We start from the raw sequence: 20,434 nt of genomic DNA, 5'->3' as shown, positions 1-20,434 counted from the left end.
ATCGCATGCATGGCAACAATGCACAGTGTGGACACAGTGACTTAAAACTTTGGGGTGTGAGCCCCCAACAGCACACAGCCCAATTGAAGTTTTTGGATAAGGAATTACTTTGTTGAAACAGCCATTCACCTTAAAAGTCATGTCTGCCAGTAGCTGTTCCACCTCTCTCCACAAAATACTGGCCTCCTTCTACTTTTTGGATATCTTTAATTTATTTCTCCCCTCTGCGAAGATTGGCACTCCAGTGACCAGCACTCTCTCTCTCTCTCTTTCACATTTTGGGGCTATCCTGACTCTCGCTGGTGCCAGGAAGTTTATTCACTTGTCTAATTTTCCCAGATGTCTAAAAGTCTAGTTTTCAACAAAAAATTCAGCATGGAAGTTAATTCACATTTTACATCCAAGGTTCATTGCATAAAACCATATTAAATTTATAGTATGCTCCATAATGCTGCACCCAACCTCAAAAAAATAAAACAAGAGTCCAAGTGTGTGTGTGTGTGTGTGTGTGTGTGTGTGTGTGTGTGTGTGTGTGTGTGTGTGTGTGTGTGTGTGTGTGTGTGTGTGTGTGTGTGTGTGTGTGTGTGTGGTGTGTGGTGTGTGGTGTGTGTGTGTGTGTGTGGGTGTGTGTGTGTGTGTGTGTGTGTGTGTGTGTGTGTGTGTGTGTGTGTGTGTGTGTGTGTGTGTGTGTGTGTGTGTGTGTGTGTGTGTGTGTGTGTGGTGTGTGCATGCGTCCATCACCAATCTACAATGTACTGTGATTCCAGAATAGCACCAGCAACCTATCCATCTTTGCCTTAATGCTTTCCCTTCTTTTCCTTCTTTTCCTTCTTTCCATCATGCTTCTTGTGGTCTTTGCACTTTCCATCTTTTCCATGTCCTTTGTGGTGTCCGTGTTTCTTCCCATGCTGTGGTGTTTAAAAAAAATAGTTAAGTTTTTTTTCTTCCTTCCAGATTAACTGAGGCTCATATACATCACATGGAAATAAAAAACACATTGGACTAAGAAGTGGAGGATGGAGAACTCAAGACTACGGGCTGACTCAGCATGCTGCCTCATCACATTGAAGCACGATACAAGTTGATCCGTCAAATTAATACGTATGAGCTTAAGTCCTCCCATACATACATCCATAAAGCAGAAACTACATCCAGGTTTCTGAAACAGTTTGCCAAGGACAATATGTGCTGCGATGCTCACAAAACAGTAATATACATATGTATGTTTAAGAAAGTGGAAGGGAGTGAATTATCAAAAAGAGAAAGGCAAGGAGGGAGGAGAGGGATTGGAGGGGTGGGAGGATGGAAGGGGAGAGGATGACAGTTATATTAGGAAGAAGGGAAAGTACTGGGGAAACAAAAGACTCCATATTTAGGAAGAAAGGAAGGTGAAAATGAAATTGTTTAAGTAAGACGAATATAGCCTTGAGACTGCTGCGTGAACCTTTATACCTTTATGTGCTTATTTTCACAGTACCTTGCCTTCAGAGCCAGAACCAGAACCAGAACCAGAACCAGAACCAGAGCCAGAGCTATCAGATGAGCTGTCATCATCCTGTATGGAAGAGGCATAAAATAACACGAGACATTATCATTTTAAAATGGCAAATCTATAATGGAACAGATGCGTATCTGTATGTATGTATGTGTATATGTGTGTGTGTGTGTGTGTGTGTGTGTGTGTGTGTGTGTGTGTGTGTGTGTGTGTGTGTGTGTGTGTGTGTGTGTGTGTGTGTGTGTGTGTGTGTGTGTGTGTGTGTGTGTGTGTGTGTGTGAGATGCTTGGTACTACAAAAGTTCTACATAGGCTTAAACAGAGACATTTGAAGGACATTACCAGAAAACCAGAAAACAGATTAAGAAGAAAATCACAAATCTTTTCGTTGTTCTCTCTTCAGGTGAAATTCGCACAAAGTGAATGAGGTAAGGAAGAAGAAGTCCAATAGATACCGATCAACAAAGTTAATTCCGATTGGATGTTCTTCGCTGATGTGTCATCACCTCCCAACGGTCGAGGTGGGAGTCGCCTGTTCAATGTTCAGCTCTCCAATTGGAGGTTTCAGAGTCTGAGGTGGAGCTACCAAGGCTTCAGCAGAATCCTCTTCATCAACATCTGTGATCGTGAGACGAGTTCTTGTAACTGTTCTTTGCATAAATCAGCAAAGTGAGTGGACAAGCTCTTTTTGCCCACATAACATAGGGTCCATGGAATGGATAAATGTCACTTCTAGTATTCGGAGTTGTGTTATATTTCGTCCTTTACTCAACGCCTTGAATGCATCCCCATTATACTGTTCAGCACATTTTGCATTCACAATCAAATGCTGTCCAATAGCAGATACACACGACGTTGGGATTGATGCTCAGACCTTCCTACAAGCATGTACCGGCTGTATTTCCGTGATGTACAAATGGACGTGCTCTTTGATTCTGTCAGTCAGAGTCTGGGAAGCTCTGCAACACACCGAGCATCACACCGGCACTTGATCTCGTAAATAATATTTCTAAGTTTTGAGGCAGGCAGAATAATCATCTTAACTGCAGTAATCAGATGTCGAGAGGTGAAAGTTACTGTTGGACGAACAGCCTGATACGTGTTTCAGACGCATCTTTTGATATGTTCCTCATATCTTTGCAACATTTTCCCTTTCCAAGGAATCTTGATGTAGACCGGACACTTTTCAGGACCCATCTTCCATTCATCGATAGCAGTGAGTAATTTGTGGATAAACTTCCTGATGATAGACTCAGTGTCATGTATTCATGTATCGGATTAACCAGAAGTGTGGTCATAGGGAGGCGGGATTCAGCTAGGCACGACGAAGTTGGGCCGACTGATGGTTCTCAGGGTTCTGGGTGTGGAGCACAATAAAAGCCTGATGGTGCACTCAAAGTGCTTTCCCTACCTGATACATTACACTCAGGATATCCATTCTCACCGCGGATACCAGCAATCTTGTCCATTTCTGTCTGAAGCTTGGAGTTGGAACATATCTTCTTCGCTCGACTCACGAATACATTGATAAAACCATTCTTGTATATTGTTGAACTAAAAGAGGCCCATTGAGCCAGTGAAAGTGGGCTTTCTAAAGATGGACGAAGTAAACGGTGATACAGATCTCTCTACCATGACGTCCAGAAAGGGTAAGCAACCAGAACGTTCTAATTCCATTGTGAACTTGAGGGCAGAATGAAGAGAATTCAAATCATTCAAGAAAGCGGTCACAGATTTCACGAGATTCAAACAGGAAAAACATGTCACCCACATATCAGTAGTATAAGATGGGTGATTGAGAAACCTTCAACTTGGTCAACTTCTGCAATTCTTGATAACCAACAAAAATTTTTGTTTACGCTGGGCCCAAAGAAAAAGCCCATTGCCACCACATCTATTTGGATGAACATAATGTTATTGAAGCTAAACTTGACATCTCTTATTGCCATTTTCATCAATTCTCTCAAGAGCCCCTCACCCTCTGCTCTAACTGCAGTACACTGAGGGATGGGCTTAGAGGAACGCAATGCGTGAATTCCCCTGTAAGCAGGATGAGAATCACTTGACCACAGGTGATGCCCTACCCCCTCACAGATTCATCACACATTGGCCTCCTTGTCCACCCTCAGCGCACATACAGTTTTATGTCTCAGCTCCCTGAACAGCTCAGCTCTGCCATTCAGCCTGGGTCTGTGACTCAAGTCAATGGTATCCAGTGTCCCTCGAGAGACAAAATTCTTCTTTGCCCTGCGGTGAGTTCCTAGACATCTACCGGCAACATCAAGGACGGAGGTCTTGAAGGCATTCCACAACTCTTCAGGATCCTGCAAAGCACCCAGACCCCCCCCCTCCAAATCTCCACTCAGGCTGTTTGCAAACTCCTCAGTGACCCTCTCATCGTTGAGCATGGCATCATCCAGCCTAGGCTGGGATGGTACCATTCTCCTGGATTTAAGCTGCAACTTCAGAGTTGCTACAGCAAGCATGTGGTCAGTATTGAGGCACTGATCACTCCAGTAGACCCTGCAGTTCTGGATCATCCTCCAGTGACCATCAACAAGCACATAGTCAATCTCCTTTGCCACACCGCCAGCGTTGGAATACCAAGTCCAGCGATGAGTTTGTGGGCGCTGAAACCTTGAACCAGCCACCCTAAGTCCATGACTTCTTGCAAAGTCAAGGAACTTAGTGCTATTCTGGTTCATAGTTCCTGACCCATGGGGACCAACACATGTCTCATAACCATCCCTATCAGTTCCAGTCGATGCATTGAAATCCCCCAAGACTAGAAGAGTATCTCACCTGGGGCAATGATCAACTACAGACTTGAGCGTGGCATAGAATGCGTCCTTCACGGTGAGGTCACTCATCTCAGTCGGAGCATATACAGAGACGAGGGAAATGACACACAAGGAGTGACAAATACTTTGTCTCATAATACACTCGTTCACTGATGTTACCTCAATTATCATTGGAGTCAGCTTATTGGACACAGCTGCAGCATCTCCTCAGGAATGGTAACCATCGGGGTGACCAGATCAATAGTAAGTGTAACCACCTACCATGATCTCGCCTCAATCCGGTCTCCGAACCTCAGAGAGTGCTGTAATACCGATGTTCAAATACTTGAGCTAAGATGATAACAGAGACAGGTGGTCATCCTCTCTGAGGGACAGGATATTCCAGGCACCCACCCGAAGGGACCGCCTCAGGTGAACCCAAAGAGACCACCGTCTGGTGGACGGCACCGTCTCTGTACAGTATGTGGCGGAAAATTAGCCATGCTGCCAGAAATAGCTCGCCTAATTTTCGAAAAGGACATTGAAGGATCTTCAACATACACCAAATAATTCTGGCAGATGGAACACCCAATTTAAATTATATCAAAAGGACGGCACACACATTGATGCTTCTCTGCCTGTGAAACACCGGGATAATAGTTTATAACTGGGCTGAAATTCAAAACCAAGTGAGACAGCTCAAAGGTGAAATACAAACTCTGAATTTTTATTGATTTGTGATATTGTAACGCTGAAGTTTAAAAAAATAAACTTCTTCGGAGGTAGAATAAAATTGCAATCAAAAAATATATATATATATATATATATATATGTTATTTTCTCTCATTAATTACATTAGCTTCACACTCATGGAGATTGGTAGTTATCGGCTACATCTTGCTTTCGTTCATATACTTGTCTCAAAGTAGTGACGATGAAAATGGTTCCATAATAATCCAACAAGTTATTTCAGAAAATAATTTGTTTGGCTTTAAGTGCAACATACCCCTCATTTGACATGTGTTGTCCACCGAGGACCCTTGTGCTAGCCACAGCAACCAGAAGTAAAATTGGATGGCATCACTTCAAGCATTATGACCAAGTGATCTTAAGATATCCAGCTCAGTCTTGAGAATTTGCAAATTGCAAGGTTGGCAACGTAAGTAATGCCAGATAGGGTTAGGGCATGCATCACTTTAAGCATTGATGGAAAGTTTGAGATTACACGACAATATTCTGAAGTGCTTTTGCCCATTATGGTGACACCGTCAAAGAGTAAGCGACATCGCTTTTAATGGAGTGAACAAATGTAGAAAGGCCAGATTTCTGCAACATTGTGCATGCCCCACAAATTTGAATCAATTCATGCTCTGGCTTCGATTCTGAAAGCAACCATGAAATGCTTTCAACCGCTCAAGTTGTGCCGACAGGAGGGTCCGGGTTTCTGAACCAAACAGCAGTGAGGGCAATTCACAGGTATGGTAGATTCTGAACGTTGTCTCAGTGCTATGATGATTTTGTATCTGCATGCAAGACATTGGTTTCATGGAGTTGGTGAGTCGTGGGGTGGCATCACCCGCTGAGAGCGTGGCGGTGCCGCTGATAGTTGGCAGGAATTTGGAATTTGCCATGGTGCCAAATTCCAAATTTGATAGCTTGCCTCCTTTAATTAATTTGAGCAACTGCTTTGAGCGAACGACAAAAAATATATAATTAATTTTAGCGATGGCTCACCAACTCGGCATGAAGGATGTTGTCTGCAGTGTTCGACCCTACTAGCTCCAGCCTTTCTGGTGACAGAGTTTCCTAGTTCTGGATTGTAACAATAATTCTTCAATATTATTACAATAGATGGACATAATTGGTACAATCATTGCACAATATTGCTAAAATTTCAGACACTGTTTTACTTCAATGTAAGCTCTTGAAATCATTACATTACCAGAGTAGTACATTTACATCAGTACATTTGAACTGTTTTGTCTGGATTTGATACCGAACCCCACTGTAAACTGTCAGTTTGGTTTTTCGCAAGTCGGGTGTTGCATGACAAAGTGCACAATTCCACAAATGGATGTTAAGCTGGAGATCCATATGCTAGCATTAGTTGGTGGACAATGGGTACCTCATTACAAAGCATACACAAGATCGCTGGTAATCTGGGCAAATTCTTGCCCCAACATGCAAGAGCACTGCATCAGTGGCCCAGTTTAACTCTCTTGCAATGATGTTACCAGAAGCCTGGTTCTGGATAAAAGGGATAAGACAACGTCCTTTCCGCAACAAGAGACTAAAAAAGGAGTTTATTTAACGTGTAAATCCCACACTTGCCTTCTTCTTGTCTACTTGTCATTCGCACGAACATGGAAAAGAAAAGAATTGAGAAAGATGTTACACCATTATACATACGAGCAAAAACAACATTTCAATACAAAACTCATTTGACAATAATAATGTCTACTTAAACTTCAACTGACATCACCATTTACAGCTCAGGAAAGAAAAACAACTGAAAATGTTTACACAAAAATATGGGTAAATGGGGGGGGGGGGGCAGGGTGTATGTTAACAATAAAATTTATGTATGGAAGAGGAAAGACAATAGATACGATATTGCCTTGTGGAAAAAGGAGAGAGCAGGAAGTGTGGGAAGGGAGGAAGGAGGGAAGGGAGAGAGGAGGAAAGGGAGCGGAGGTTGTGAAAAGAGAGAAGGAAGGGAAGGGGAAAGTAGAATGATGCATTGGAAATTTCATAAGACTGGGGGGAAATGGGTTTACAAATTGACATTTTATCAAACTATAAACACCTGCTCTTTTCACCTTTGGGAGCATTAGCAAATCATCACCCGCCCCCCCCCCTCAACCCTCTGCGAGGGGGAGGGGGGGTCCCTTTTTTTTTTGCATCCATGACCTGACTCTGGGAACTACTAACACGTATGCAAAATTTGGTGATCGGGCAAGCCCTGCTTTTTACTATGATTATTAGATGTACATACATACACACATACACACTTGCCTTCGATACCAATAAAAGGGTGTGTGTGTGTGTGTGTGTGTGTGTGTGTGTGTGTGTGTGTGTGTGTGTGTGTGTGTGTGTGTGTGTGTGTGTGTGTGTGTGTGTTAGTGTGTCAGTGTGTCAGTGTGTCTCCTCCATAACTCCTAAACTATAAAACCAAGCAACCTGAATCTTTGCATGCACACTAAGAAAACTCCAAGGAAGTGCAAGAGTGAAAATTGGGTGATTGGGTAATTGAAACACCCCTTTTGAAGATGATTAACGGCATTATTTAATTATATCCTTCATCAGGCGATCCACGGCCACCTCACTCTCCAGGTCTTAAGGCGTTTCCTGGGTAACCTCACTGGGGTCTGAATCCGCCATGTTTTCTGGCCTGCACAACCATGCCTTGACTTTGAACAGGCCGTAACGATTTCTTAATGATAAAGTTGTTGTTTTCACTTTCCTCACTCGTATTATCGAATGCCTGTTCATCATAGCTACACAATTCAGATGTAATTGACATTTCAGGCATCTCTGGAAGGTAAACAGAACGTACACACGTCACATCGACCGAGCTGGGTGATAGCGGGCGTTCTCTCGGGTGGTGAAAATTTTCACCAGCTGAAAATGTTGTGCAATTTAATTTTTAGATGACCTCACTTTGTTGAACATCACATACCCGTCACTTCGACAGTCATACATGAAAATAAAATAAAATAAAAACCATCCATCGACTTCATGGTCGGAGTTCCTTCATGTCGGTTTGAGCTGTGAAAAGTGTTCCGACATTTTGTCGTCGCTTTGGATTGTTCTAACTTTGAATTACATTTTGTTGTTTGTTCACTTGATTTCAGTATTAATAAAAGATTCTATTTGAAAGTTAAGCCTTTGTGGTTCTTTTTGTTTGCTTTATCCGTGCGGAACTTGGAACAGGCTGTGTTTGCTCTCACCCGGTGATTTAACAAGCTCAGTGGGAAACCAACCATTACCTTTTAAATGTGAAAAAACAAATTTACTGATTTTTTAATGGAGTCTGGTACACCATAAACATATGATGCCAGGTATTAATGCTCGGGTATCACACTACCTTGGTACGGCGAGGATGGAGGTACAGACGTAAACAGTTGTTTGTCTTTATATGAACCGTGTTTGCTCTCAGAATGGTTTGGAGTTTCTCTGTGACTTTCAAATTTGAAACAGCTCAAGGGCAAGAAAGAAGACAAAAGGAAAATACCGCAACAAAAGCTGCATCCAGAGCAGCCTTAACTCCTCAAGAGCAATACAGATGATGAGAGGCAAACACAACAAGAATGACTACATCCAGGAACCAGCCCTGGAGAGTAAAAGAAAAGTCTGCATTTTCCTGCAATCCAGCCTTGGATTATGCTTCTGATCCATTTGTTGCTGTTGGCTCATTGTTGATTACTTGCCGGCACTGTGATGCGATGAAATGGACAGCAGAAGCTCCAGGGATATGCTGCAACCATGGCAAGGTTTGGCTGACCCAAATTAATGCTTCTCCTGAACCTCTTCGTACATTGTTGACAGTCAGCACTCAAAATGCAAGTCATTTCCAAAGCAACATCAGGAGATACAAATTATGCTTCAACCTGACATCTTTCGGCATCACAAAAGAGATCAGAGAATCTGGCTACATGCCCACTTTTAAAGTGCAGGGACAGGTTTATCATCAGATTGGCAGTCAACAGCCACAACCAAATGAAGAGCCAAAATTCCTGTAGATTTACTTCATTGGTGACAATACAAAGCAGGCTGAACAGGGCTGCAACAACGTCAATCAAACAAAGTTGGAAGTGGTGTTACAGTTGCAAGATATGTTCCACAAGGAAAACCACGATGTTCGGAGTCTCAAGTGTGCCATGGAGAAGATGAGACCTGAGTACAAAATTGTCACTCATTCAGACAAAACTGCAGCTGGGGAGCATGAGCGGTGATTCAATGGAGCCTCCACATCAGAAGTGGCTGTCATCCAAGCTGGTGAACAACATGGTGATCAAGATATTGTGCTAAAACTCAGAAACAACTCCCTCCAGAGAATTTCTGAGACACACCCATCATATGATGCACTTCAGTATCCACTAATTTTCTAGCTCGGTGATGATGGACATGATCTTAAACTGCAACAAACAAACCCAGCAACAGGACTGCCAAGTGAAAAGAATATTTCTACCATGGACTTTTATGCTGAGAGCTGGTAATTTTAATCACATCTTGTGTTGCAAGGATCTCTTCCACCAATTTTGTTGTTGATATTTATGCCAAAATTGAGGAAGAAAGGCTGAGATTCATTTGAAAGAAGCAAAAAAAACTCCGAGTCGAAATTATGTTCACCTCAGGGATTCCATGAACAATGATGGAAATGCTGCCAATGTGTCCAATTGGTCATCTTGCCTTCAGTTTCACAAGTGGTCCCTGCGACGTGCTTGACCGCACTCAGGATGCCATGACATGTGGGAAACTATGGCCGTCCTGGTCTCTTCATCACTTTCAACTGCAATCTCGCTTGGGAGGAAGTGGCTAATGAACTGATGCCAGGCCAAAAACCACAGCATCGCCATGATTTGCTGGCAAGAGTATTCTGACAAAAATGAAGGCATTGGTGAATGTCATCAGCGAGGGAAAGATTTTTGGAGCCATTAAGTGCTACATGTACACAATTGAGTGGCAAAAGCATGGCCTGCCACATGGCCACATTATGACTTGGCTTCAAGATGAACTTCATGTGCACAGAGTGGATGACGTCATCAGTGTTGAACTTCCAGACCCAATAATTGATCCACTTCTGTTCAACACTGTCAAAACACAGGTGGTGCACGGTCCCTGTGAAAACATCAATCCAAACTGACCTTGCATGAAAGTTAACAAATGCACAAAAAGTTCCCACGATATCTTCTGAACGAGACACAGACTGGACAATACCCACTGCATCGTCGGAGAAAACCAGAAAATGGTGGAGTCACAACAACTATTAGAGTTTGTGGTTATGAGATTGAAGTTGACAACAGGTGGATTGTTCCATACTATCCATTCCTCACACGGCTATTCAATGCACGCATCAATGTTGAGTACTGCCACTCTGTGAAATCCATCAAATATGTATGCAAGTATGTCAACACAGGATCTGACACGGCTGTATTTGGCCTGACAATGGATGGGAATGTGCATGATGAGGTTCGGCAATACGAAATGGGAAGATACATCAGCAGCAATGCCTGAACTTCCCAATTCATGAGTGACATCCCACTGTGGTTCATCTCAGTGTGCTCACAGATAGGCAGACAGTGGTGAAAACAACCTCCGTCCACCTTTAGTGATGGAAGTAAATATTGTGTACATGGACCCCATTGATAAATCAAGAACTGAAGCTACTCACCACACTTGTGATGCTCCATCGATGCGATTGTGCTTTCACTCTCACCTATGAGAAAAGCAAAATAAAGAGTTAACCACGAACAGCAGTGTACCAATCTTTTCTTATGCACAACAGAATAGAATCTTTGTTGGCGACTCAAAAGTATTGGTCGTCAAACAAAACTTTTTTCTCGTGCAGTCATCATTCTTGATTCGGCATGTAAATTGACCAAGGCTATCAAGAACAGCATTGTAGTGACACCTGGTGCATAGGTATGTACAGATAAGTATTCAACAGTGACATGACATAAATGTGGGAAGACAGCAAAAGGAAGAGGTCTTCATTTTCACTGTATGACAACTGGAGACACTCTGCTAGTCAGAGAGAAGCTGTCTCTGTCTCTGTCTCTGTCTATGTCTCTGTCTATGTCTCTGTCTCTCTCCATCTGGAAATTATTAGGTTTTGGTCTGATAAATGGAAAACGTCCTTCAATCCTGGAAAATCTCACAGTCTCACTCACCCTATCACTCTGGAATGATCATCAAATGAACCAACCTATGTATTTTCTTCATCATCTACTGGAAGAGGTGAAGCCTCTTAAACTTCTCGTCCTCGACACCATCAGACACATCTCTTCCTGGGTTGATTACATAGCAAAGCTGACCTCCAAAGCCAGCCGCAGCCTGGGCACCCTTTGTCGATCTAAGTCTTCCCTTGGAAAAAACATTAACTATTTGGAGTCGACAAGGCCTTTGTCCATAGCTCAAATGGAGGACTGCTCTCCAATAGGGGCTGGCACCCCGACATCAAATATGGCTCTCCAGGATTCTGTTGAATCGAAAGCTCTGAAAATGATCGAAATCTCCTGTAATGAGGCCAAAGCACAAGGTCTGTTGCTCTCATTGCTGACATGTCGGTGGGCTTTCTGTTCACCCCCTTGTACTCCAATATTACCCCATCTGCTATCTCTGTCTTCCGACCCACCATACCAACTCCATTATTCATGTATTATTCCAACAACTTCCTCCTGCTCCAAAATCCAGGCTGACTGCACACCTAAACTCTTGTACATCGTTTCTCCAGTCGATAGAACCAGGTTCCACATGCTTTTCTTTCTCACTCTTCCCTGCAGGGCTTCAAACAAGCAGTGCACCATCATCTACAATCTCCCCCAATTCTGAACTATGATCTTAATTATCCCCAGGCACCTTTCTTAACCGAAGCATTTCACTTGCTCCTTTCAGTGTTTCCTCCCTCCTCCCTCTCCTCTTTTCCCATTCATTAATTCCCTTGATGTTTGTCCCCACTGTCAGTTCTACCTTGCTCTTCCATAAGCCTCACTCCTTTCAAGAAAAAGCAAACCCAGCTGTTTTTAATTGCAGAGTTCCAGATAATCACCACCAGACAAGTGAACTAAACTAATCAGCAGAATCTTTTGTACCATCCTCCATGAGCGATGGGCTGATTTGTCAGCACAGTGTGCTCCATACAATGAGGACACACTATATATGGACCCCAGCAGAAGATGATATACTTTTGGGGACTGTGAATGACATCTACTCCTTGCATATCCAGAAGTCAAACTCTGGCCAGTGCTATGCAGAAAACAGGTTTTGCTGCATAAAAGTGTTTTGTTACAGCATGACAATGCCAGCCCGCACACAGCTGGGGTAACAATGGAATGTGCCCAAAGGGTTGAAATTTGAGCTCGTTTATCTTAATTTTTCCTCGATTTTGATCACTGAAGGAGGTTCTCAAAGGGATGGAAATTTGCAAATGACATTGCTGTAAAGAACACTATACAAGTATGGCATTAAATATAAGTGCCGACGGCATGAACTGAAGATGTCCAAGCTTGTCAAGCAGTGTATCAAAGTCTCAAGAGACCATAGCGAGCAATGAGTGAATGTGTTTTCATGGATAATCATTGTGTGTGTGCTTGACAATAAACAAATTAACCATATTCAATGGCTCACCTGGATATGTATCGTTATCAAGTTTTAGTTATAACTTTGATTCTCAAACATTTTAAACCAAGACGATCGAGCTCACTACATCGTGAATAAGAAAAGGAAAGTTTGAGATCATGAATACTTTGGGAAATCTCAAAAGTTAATTATTCTTTCAACTTGAAATGCTGTGTACATACGAGGTATATGGCATCCGATTCCCAGAAACTGTGCTTCAGTCCTATAATACCCACTCTGCTCTCCCTTTCACAGGTCCTTTGTGGATGGGCAACTTCTTCCATTTTAGAATGTTTCAAACATTGTTCCGATCCATAGCAAAGATTGCAAACATGATCGTTTCAACTATAGACCGATCAGCTTTCACTCCATCATATGGAAAGTAATGGAATTCATCATTGGAACTGACCTCAAGCATTCTCTCTGTTCTAATTCGCTAATCTTTGATAACCAGTTTGGCTTTTGACCTGGCTATTCCAACTTGCATATGTTAATCCTTTTGACACAGTGGTGGATGAATACCCTGGAGCACAAGCAAGAGGTTAGGGACATCTCTGGATATCTCTCGAGCCTTTGACACTGTTTGCTATCCAGCTTCAATTTCTAAGTTGTTCTCTTTTGCTGGGAAGAGCCTCCATACCAAGGTGATTGTACAGTTTCCTATTTGAGATGAAACAAAAGGTGTCCCTCGATGGTGTCCTTTTCCGTGATGTTTCTTTTCAGATTTGGGTTCCACAAGACTGTCTTAGGTCCGATGATATTCTTGATCAATATCAATGATTTCTTCGATTCTCTATAAAACCAACTCTATCATTGGACCACTGACTACACCTTATGCAGAATGGGAGATTATTTTTGCAAAATGCTACCTGCTGCTTAAACCCTTTCTTCAGATCTGGACAAGATAAGCCACTGGTCAGCTCCTTGGAAAATGGCATTCAATGCTCATAAGTCACATGCTGTCACACTCTCTCCACAAGGATCAGCAATCAAACTTTCCAGTCTACTTCTCTGGACAGCCACTGGAAGAGGTGCTGTCCCTGGAGGTCCTTCGCTTCACTATCTACCATAACCTCTTATGGAATCACATCTCCAAACTGTCATCAAAGCCAAAATGCTGAATGTGTATTCATTGTGGAGCTATCGCACTTATGATACACACCAACTCATCACAGTGAACAAACTTTTACTATGGAGCTCCATTGACGATGGCTGTCTGCTCTGGGCTGGTGCTCCTGCTTTCCAGCTTGCTTCTCTTGAAGTGGTCAAAAACAAAGCTTTCCATAACAGGAATCTCACAACAGGTGGTAGATACCAAAAGACTTTCACTCTCCCACTGGGAACTCATTGGTGGACACTCAATTATATCAACTTACATCTGGTCTTACTCCTTCTACCCTCTCCTCCAAACACCCAGGTCACACGGGTTCCTCAAGAAACCCTCACAAATTCCAGTCTGCTTGCCAATCCTTCATTCTTTCATCCCCTTGTTCTGCTAATTATGGAATTGTCTCCATGTGTCACTTATCTCGTTCTCACTTCAGTCCATCAAATGCACTGCCAACCATTACGTCATGGGTTCACTCACACATATCCACGATCTCTTTTACATATGCTGATTCTTTCCTGTTCTTCTCCATTATGTTCTTCTCTCAGCCACTGTTACTCATTTGCTCTTTATGAATGTCCATCCCTTTATACAATTTTATTTATTTATTTATTACTCACTAAATACAATTTCAACGAGAAGGGCACTCAGAGTGAATATCTCCGTCAGACATTGCTTCTTCTGTCTTTTCACTTTGGAGACCTCTCCTTTCATGGAGCTTCGAGAGATAGTTATTGAGATTTGATTGGAACACCTATTTGGATGCTTCTATCCCAGAATCATCTCCCCTGAGAAAGTTTTAAAAACCCAAATTAACTTATTCCTATTGGATGTCACATGAACAGCTGTGTTCCAAGTTGTTTGTATGGTGTTTACAAGTCGTCCAAATACCCTAAAAAACGTTTCAGAAAAGGATTACTATTTTTTTTTTTTTGTAATAGTTTTGAAGGTTCATTGAAGAGCAGTCACACACAAAAACCAGTGAGTGATGCCATCTTGTGACATTCCTTTTCTCTCTGCAGACAGCAGTGCACTGAAAGAGAAATGTATGTCACCCCTCTCCACATTTGCCCCTCAATCCTCCATGGGATCACAACTCATGGGGTTTGTTAGTGCTCTCTTCGATATATGCATGGTCCGATCATATAAAATGCTTCTTCTCCTTCTTCTTCTTCTTCTTCTTCTTCTTCCAGCCCATGACAGCTTGGCTGCTGGGTAGCTATCATCTTGTTGGGGCACGACTATGCCACTAATGCTGTGCCCCTATACCAGTACACTGGTACTCATTTCGCCAACCTCGGAAGGATGACAGGCTCAGTCAACCCCACCTGGCATTAATTCAGTGGCAAATAAGGCACAAACTCAGGACCCTGAGATGCCAAACCAGCCACCCTAACCACTAAGCCAACACCTGGCTTCCTTTAAATACTGACCACAAGTGAGGAAGCAGCAAGTGCCATTTTTTATTTCTTAGGTATAATTAGAAGAGTCAGCATAGCCGAGGTGTACGCACACTCATGTATCTCTGAGCCACCTATGCTGGGTTCAAATCTCGTCCCAGCTATAATGTCACCCTGGTGTTTGGCAGGCAGGGTGATTCATCAAAGTGTGCACCGGACCTTCGATGAAGGTTAAACTGGGGGTCCCGTCAGTCGGCATTAATTGGTGTAAGGTTCGTTGAAGAGCCTCTTATTTTATTTTGCCATGGTGTCATTCACGAAGCTATCTCTGACACTATGAACAAATTCCAGATTACTACTCTAACTTATAAGGGGGCATTGTGTGAGTAGCACAGTCATGCCCCTGTTGCCCAACCTCCCCCTCACCCAGAATATGTTTTTACTCGTAGCATTGTGCTGCATATAAATAATTATTAGTATATAGTCAGGGTCAGAGTCCAACCACCAACCTCCTCGACCAAGAGTTTGGACTCTGTAACCTGAGTTACATGCACAACTGTACACTGGTACTCATTTCACCACTCTCGGAAGGATGACAGACTGAGTCAACCCCACCTGGTGTTAATTTTACAGGGGAAGAGGCTCAAACTCAAGACCCGAAGATCTTAAGCCAGCCACCTCGACTGTGAAACCAACACCAAGGCTTACGAGTTTGGTTAATTTGTGAAAAGATCAAAATAATTTTTACCAATACAAGGAAACCTCATGATTAACTCCTTATTTTAGTTTTCTGAATCCAGGAATGCCGAACATCAATGTATTTACACAAAACATCAAAATCACTGAAACAGGTTTCCAATGTGTTGGCGTAATTGTTAGGGTGGTGAGCTAGGGATCCTGGGATCCTAGGATCCTGAGTCCAAATCCCTCTCGGCTGTTGAATTAACACGAGGTGGGGTTGACTCTGCTTGTCATCCTTCCGAGGTCGACAAAATGAGTGCCACCTTGCTGGTATACTGCGTCAGAGTGGCGACCTGTCCAGTATTGTGCTAAATAGCCAAGGAGACTGCTTAGGTAACACCAATGCTCTGCACAGAGTATGGTCGCACGGGGTGGATGGAAAAGGTTAACTCTGGGTGCGGTATTTGAGCCATTCATCGCAATAAGGGGAAAACCAACTTTTAAAGCAAAAAAATACAACTCAGCTTTTCAAAGTAGATAAATAACATTGGATATATATAACCCTGCGTTTTGATCTCCATGACACAAGTTCCCAAAAATGAATAAGCAATCATCAAACGAATAACGAACGATACCAGAAAGCACCATTCAACTTGTCATTGATCGTAGAGTTTAAAATAAAGGACAAAGAAGATCCTCAGCTCGAGTGCATGTTAAAGTAAATAATAAATAAATAAAGAATATGCCTCCACTCTATGCGAGTGAGTGCGCAGCGAGCAAAATGAGACATCTGCACTCACCTAATGACACGAAGGGCACCAGAAGCTTGTGTGAAGGTTGAATGGGTGAGATACAGGATGTGGCTTTATAATCGTGCTTGAGGTGTGTCTGGAATTGCAGAATTGTCATCACGAACATGGCTTTGTACTTTGACCTTTCCAGCAACACACACTGTGGGAGTTGTCTTATCTATACCTTGGTTAAAGTTAAGGTTGTACAGGATTTTGGATGGCTTTTACACCAAGTGTTATGAAATGTAACGATAACGATTCAGTGATAGCACAGGTGTATTTAAGAATGGGGTGGGATGAGGGATTACATTGTGGGTGGGATGAACAGGTGAATGTGTTGGGCAAATGAAAAACAAATGAGAAGCAGTGAAGATAAGGTGTGGGGATTGAGGAGGAAGACAAAGGAATGAAGGATGGAGGAAAATAGGTCATGTATTTATTACGTACACATACAACACAAGGGGTGTACTCGATTACTCCCAGAACTCTAAATCTCCACCTCCTATGTTTTGGTAAAGGATCATGATTCATGAACCAAACTGTGAAGTTTCATTCTCATATCCTCGTTCCAAAGGCTCTTTCCAGGGTCTTCACTGAACCTCTGACAGCCTCCATTTTGAACTCGTTTGTGGTGATATTTCTGGGAATGCATTATAAGTACTCAGTAAGGGGTTTCTTCATCATTCCTGCAACTCCAACTTTCACTGGTACAATTTCAGCTTCCTTCAATTTCCATATCTTCTTAACCACATTTTTCAGATCCTGTATTTGGTCATTTTTCTAATTTCTGCGATGTTTAGTCCAAAGTCATTTGGAACTGAAACCTCCATCAACAGTGCCGTTTCTTTCCATTTTGTGTTTGAGCACCATGTCCGGACGCAATGCTTTGTTTGTAATGTTCACACTTGACGAGATCATCTTGTCACATGTGAGCATTACTTATTCATTTTGGAAGATCGGATCTGGTTTGTGTTTCCACGAGTGATCTGGTTCAGCAAAAGCTGACCAAGGCAAAATCTCGAGTGGCTCCATATCTAGAATTGTTCGGAATACATTAGTCAACATATGTACCAATTTTGGTGCTTTTATGCAAATTTGAACAATTCATCTGAAATATCAGACGACGCTGCTGGACTAAAGTTGGATCAGCACACCAAAGGATAACCTTTAATTTCGTATATACGGAGGAAGAACATTGAATGCTTGACTGAAACATTCGAATGGACTTCACTGAAACAAAAGGCTGAAGCAATTCTTTTTATACACAACTTGACATTCCAAAGAATGGGAGGCGAGACATTTGGCAACTCAACTACAGGGTTAGCTGATAAGCATTAGGCAAAAGAACTCAAACTGCAATACGTGTCCACTGGCTGAAAGAGAATGATGTAATCATGGCTAAAGTTGCAGTGTTATCAACCAGGTCACCCTGTTTCAGAGTAAGACATTGCTTTTATCAATGTTTAGGTCAAAAGACACTTGCGTAAAGGGAAATAGAACTGACAGCCAATTCGACTATAGCATAAAAATTAGATTTATGAAGCACCAGAAACAATTATAATTGAGAGTACATGAATATAATTATTTTTCTTCCACAACTGCAACAACTACCAATGGGTGATGCTGCTCTCAGTGCCGGGCAAGGTCTTCGCTCAGATAATTATTGATGGGGTTCGCCACCATCAGCTTGAGCACCAGCATCTAGAGCAGTCAGGCTTTACACCAGAGAGGTCAACGATTGACCGTGTCCTTGCTCTTCAGGAACTCACCAAAGGCAGGCGAGTTTCCGCAGGGACTGTTTGCAGTCTTTGTTGATCTCTGTGAAGCATTTGATTCAGTGAATCGGGATGCCCTCTGGAGGATTCTTGGTCTTCGTGGGGTGCTACCAAAACTGATCGATCTGATGTCTGAACTATACTCTGGGGCTGAGAGTCTTGTGGGAAATATATATATATATATATATATATATATATATATATATATATATATATATATATATATATATATATATGTATATATATATTGTGACGTCCACGGGACTTGAACAGTCCCGCCAACGTAGAATGAGCCGAAACGATGGAGGCGGTTTATTTATTTATAACCCAAACATGGCGGTTCGAATCGCTCTACCGCAAACGGGACGAGGAAGGTGGCACGAGTAACTTTTCACTAAGTTGATGTTGTTTATTTATTTTTATTATTAACCAGAAATAACAAGACTCGGCAAGAAGAGGGATCCGGGGCGATTCGACGGGATGGTGTGGGATCGGGCGTGGGGAAAACACAGACAATTCCAATGAATATACAGATCTCAAACCCTCTAAGGCGCCAAGTACACACACACACACACACACACACACACACACACACACACACACACACACACACACACACACACACACACACACACACACACACACACACACACACAAAACATAGATATTTCTGGTGGTCAGGCTGGACCGTGGTGTGGACGCCACTGTCCCTGGATCAGCGTCGGACGAGCTGGCCTTGCTCTCGTCAGGGGGGGGGGCAGGAGAAACCGTGGTGCTGTCGACCTCCTGGTCCTGGCCCAAGTCCGCTCACAGCCGCCAGGGAACCAGTTCTGGCGCCAAATTGCGAGCAGGAGAGGGAGGCAGGTCCGCCCGCCGTTCGACCCCGTACTCCGAGTCAGCAGAACCCCAGAGCCAACCAAGGTGAGGCACGAGGCTCAGCAAGGCTCCAAGACACGATGAAGAACACGATCGAATCAGCACAACAACAAGGACGCTCTCCGCGCAACAGCCTCCACACCAAAAAAACACGATCTTTTTGTCCCGATCTTCTTCCTCTTCCTTTTCGACCCCGAACAGAACCTTTTTATCCTCCTGTCCTCGTCACTTCCAATCGAGCCGTTTATTGGCCCACCGCCGTCGCCTTCTGCCAATCGTGATCACGGGGCGTAGCCATCCGCTGCACTGTCCTGTGACGTCACGGCCAGCCTCCAGGGACTACTAAAAGGGGTTTACGCAGACACACTTACCCTATCCCGTGTCCCTATCTAATTACGTGACAATTATCATTTCCCCCTTGAAGAAATGAACATTTACTAGACAACTTATCACCACTGAATTGCTACTTATTACATCGAGATCCTGGTAAACTCGAACAGCATGGCATACCTAATTAAACATCCTAATTACCCTTTGAATGCATACCCCCCCCCTCAAACCTAACACTGCCCCCTCCTCTGGTACCGCAGCTCCTGCAAGGTATATCACAGGCGCTACCGTACCAGCCTTAACACTTACTGACTCACACCTAATTAACCTAACAAAATAAAGTAGGAGGGGCAATGGGCAGTGAGTCGCAGCTAACTTACCTATCCTGCTTAATGTACTACCCCCTTATGGCCTTATCCTCGCCTAAACAATCTTTCGTTTTTTTTTTGTTATTATTATTATGTTTTTTATCACATGAGAGCACTGAGCGAAGTTGCACTCCATCTTCTGGATCATCGCTCTTGCCCAACACTCTTCCAGTGATCTGGGGAGGGGAAACAAAAGGTTTCACAAAAACACAACACTTGTACTTTACATTCCTACTCTAAGCCTTAACGACACTATTCACAGGATATTTACACTTGACCGCCTCCCCCAGTGGATGCTAATCGACCCAGCGTTACGTGGGGAGCCAATTTTCAAATTTGCTTGCCCCAAAATTATGCGGACATCATGCCCTTGCTACACCCGTCAAGTTGTGTGGGATCGGGTGGGACTCACACATCTTCACAACACTCACACCATGGTCATCATCACATTTCTAGGTCATGGTTCTCATTTTAATCATGCAGGCTGAATC

At 43.0% G+C, this 20,434-nt stretch overlaps 1 protein-coding gene across 8 annotated transcripts; it reads right to left on the bottom strand.

Moving 5' to 3' along the window:
• Window positions 1–603: 603 nt before the first annotated feature.
• On the bottom strand, window positions 604–16,840 carry LOC147034921 (uncharacterized). 8 transcript variants are annotated; one of them, XM_085891164.1, is made up of 5 exons: window positions 16,604–16,836; window positions 10,669–10,713; window positions 6,606–6,619; window positions 1,478–1,555; window positions 604–908 (listed from the first exon to the last, which is right to left on the bottom strand). In XM_085891164.1, exons 1-5 carry the CDS (start codon window positions 16,719–16,721, stop codon window positions 798–800), a joined length of 366 nt encoding a protein of 121 aa, XP_085747290.1. In that variant the 5' UTR covers window positions 16,722–16,836; the 3' UTR covers window positions 604–797. The 8 variants fall into 8 exon arrangements, 6 of the variants coding, with proteins under 6 accessions (XP_085747290.1, XP_085747298.1, XP_085747325.1 ...); XM_085891172.1 differs by having other exon boundaries at window positions 6,606–6,616; XM_085891199.1 differs by lacking the exon at window positions 16,604–16,836 and adding an exon at window positions 12,089–12,113.
• Between the last annotated feature and the right edge of the window lie 3,594 nt (window positions 16,841–20,434).

Source organism: Eptatretus burgeri, chromosome 1, assembly GCF_056783735.1.
Source record: "Eptatretus burgeri isolate ZD-2024b chromosome 1, Ebu_testis_v1, whole genome shotgun sequence".
Lineage (NCBI taxonomy): Eukaryota > Metazoa > Chordata > Myxini > Myxiniformes > Myxinidae > Eptatretus > Eptatretus burgeri.
This window is presented reverse-complemented; position numbering and strand designations above follow the sequence as displayed.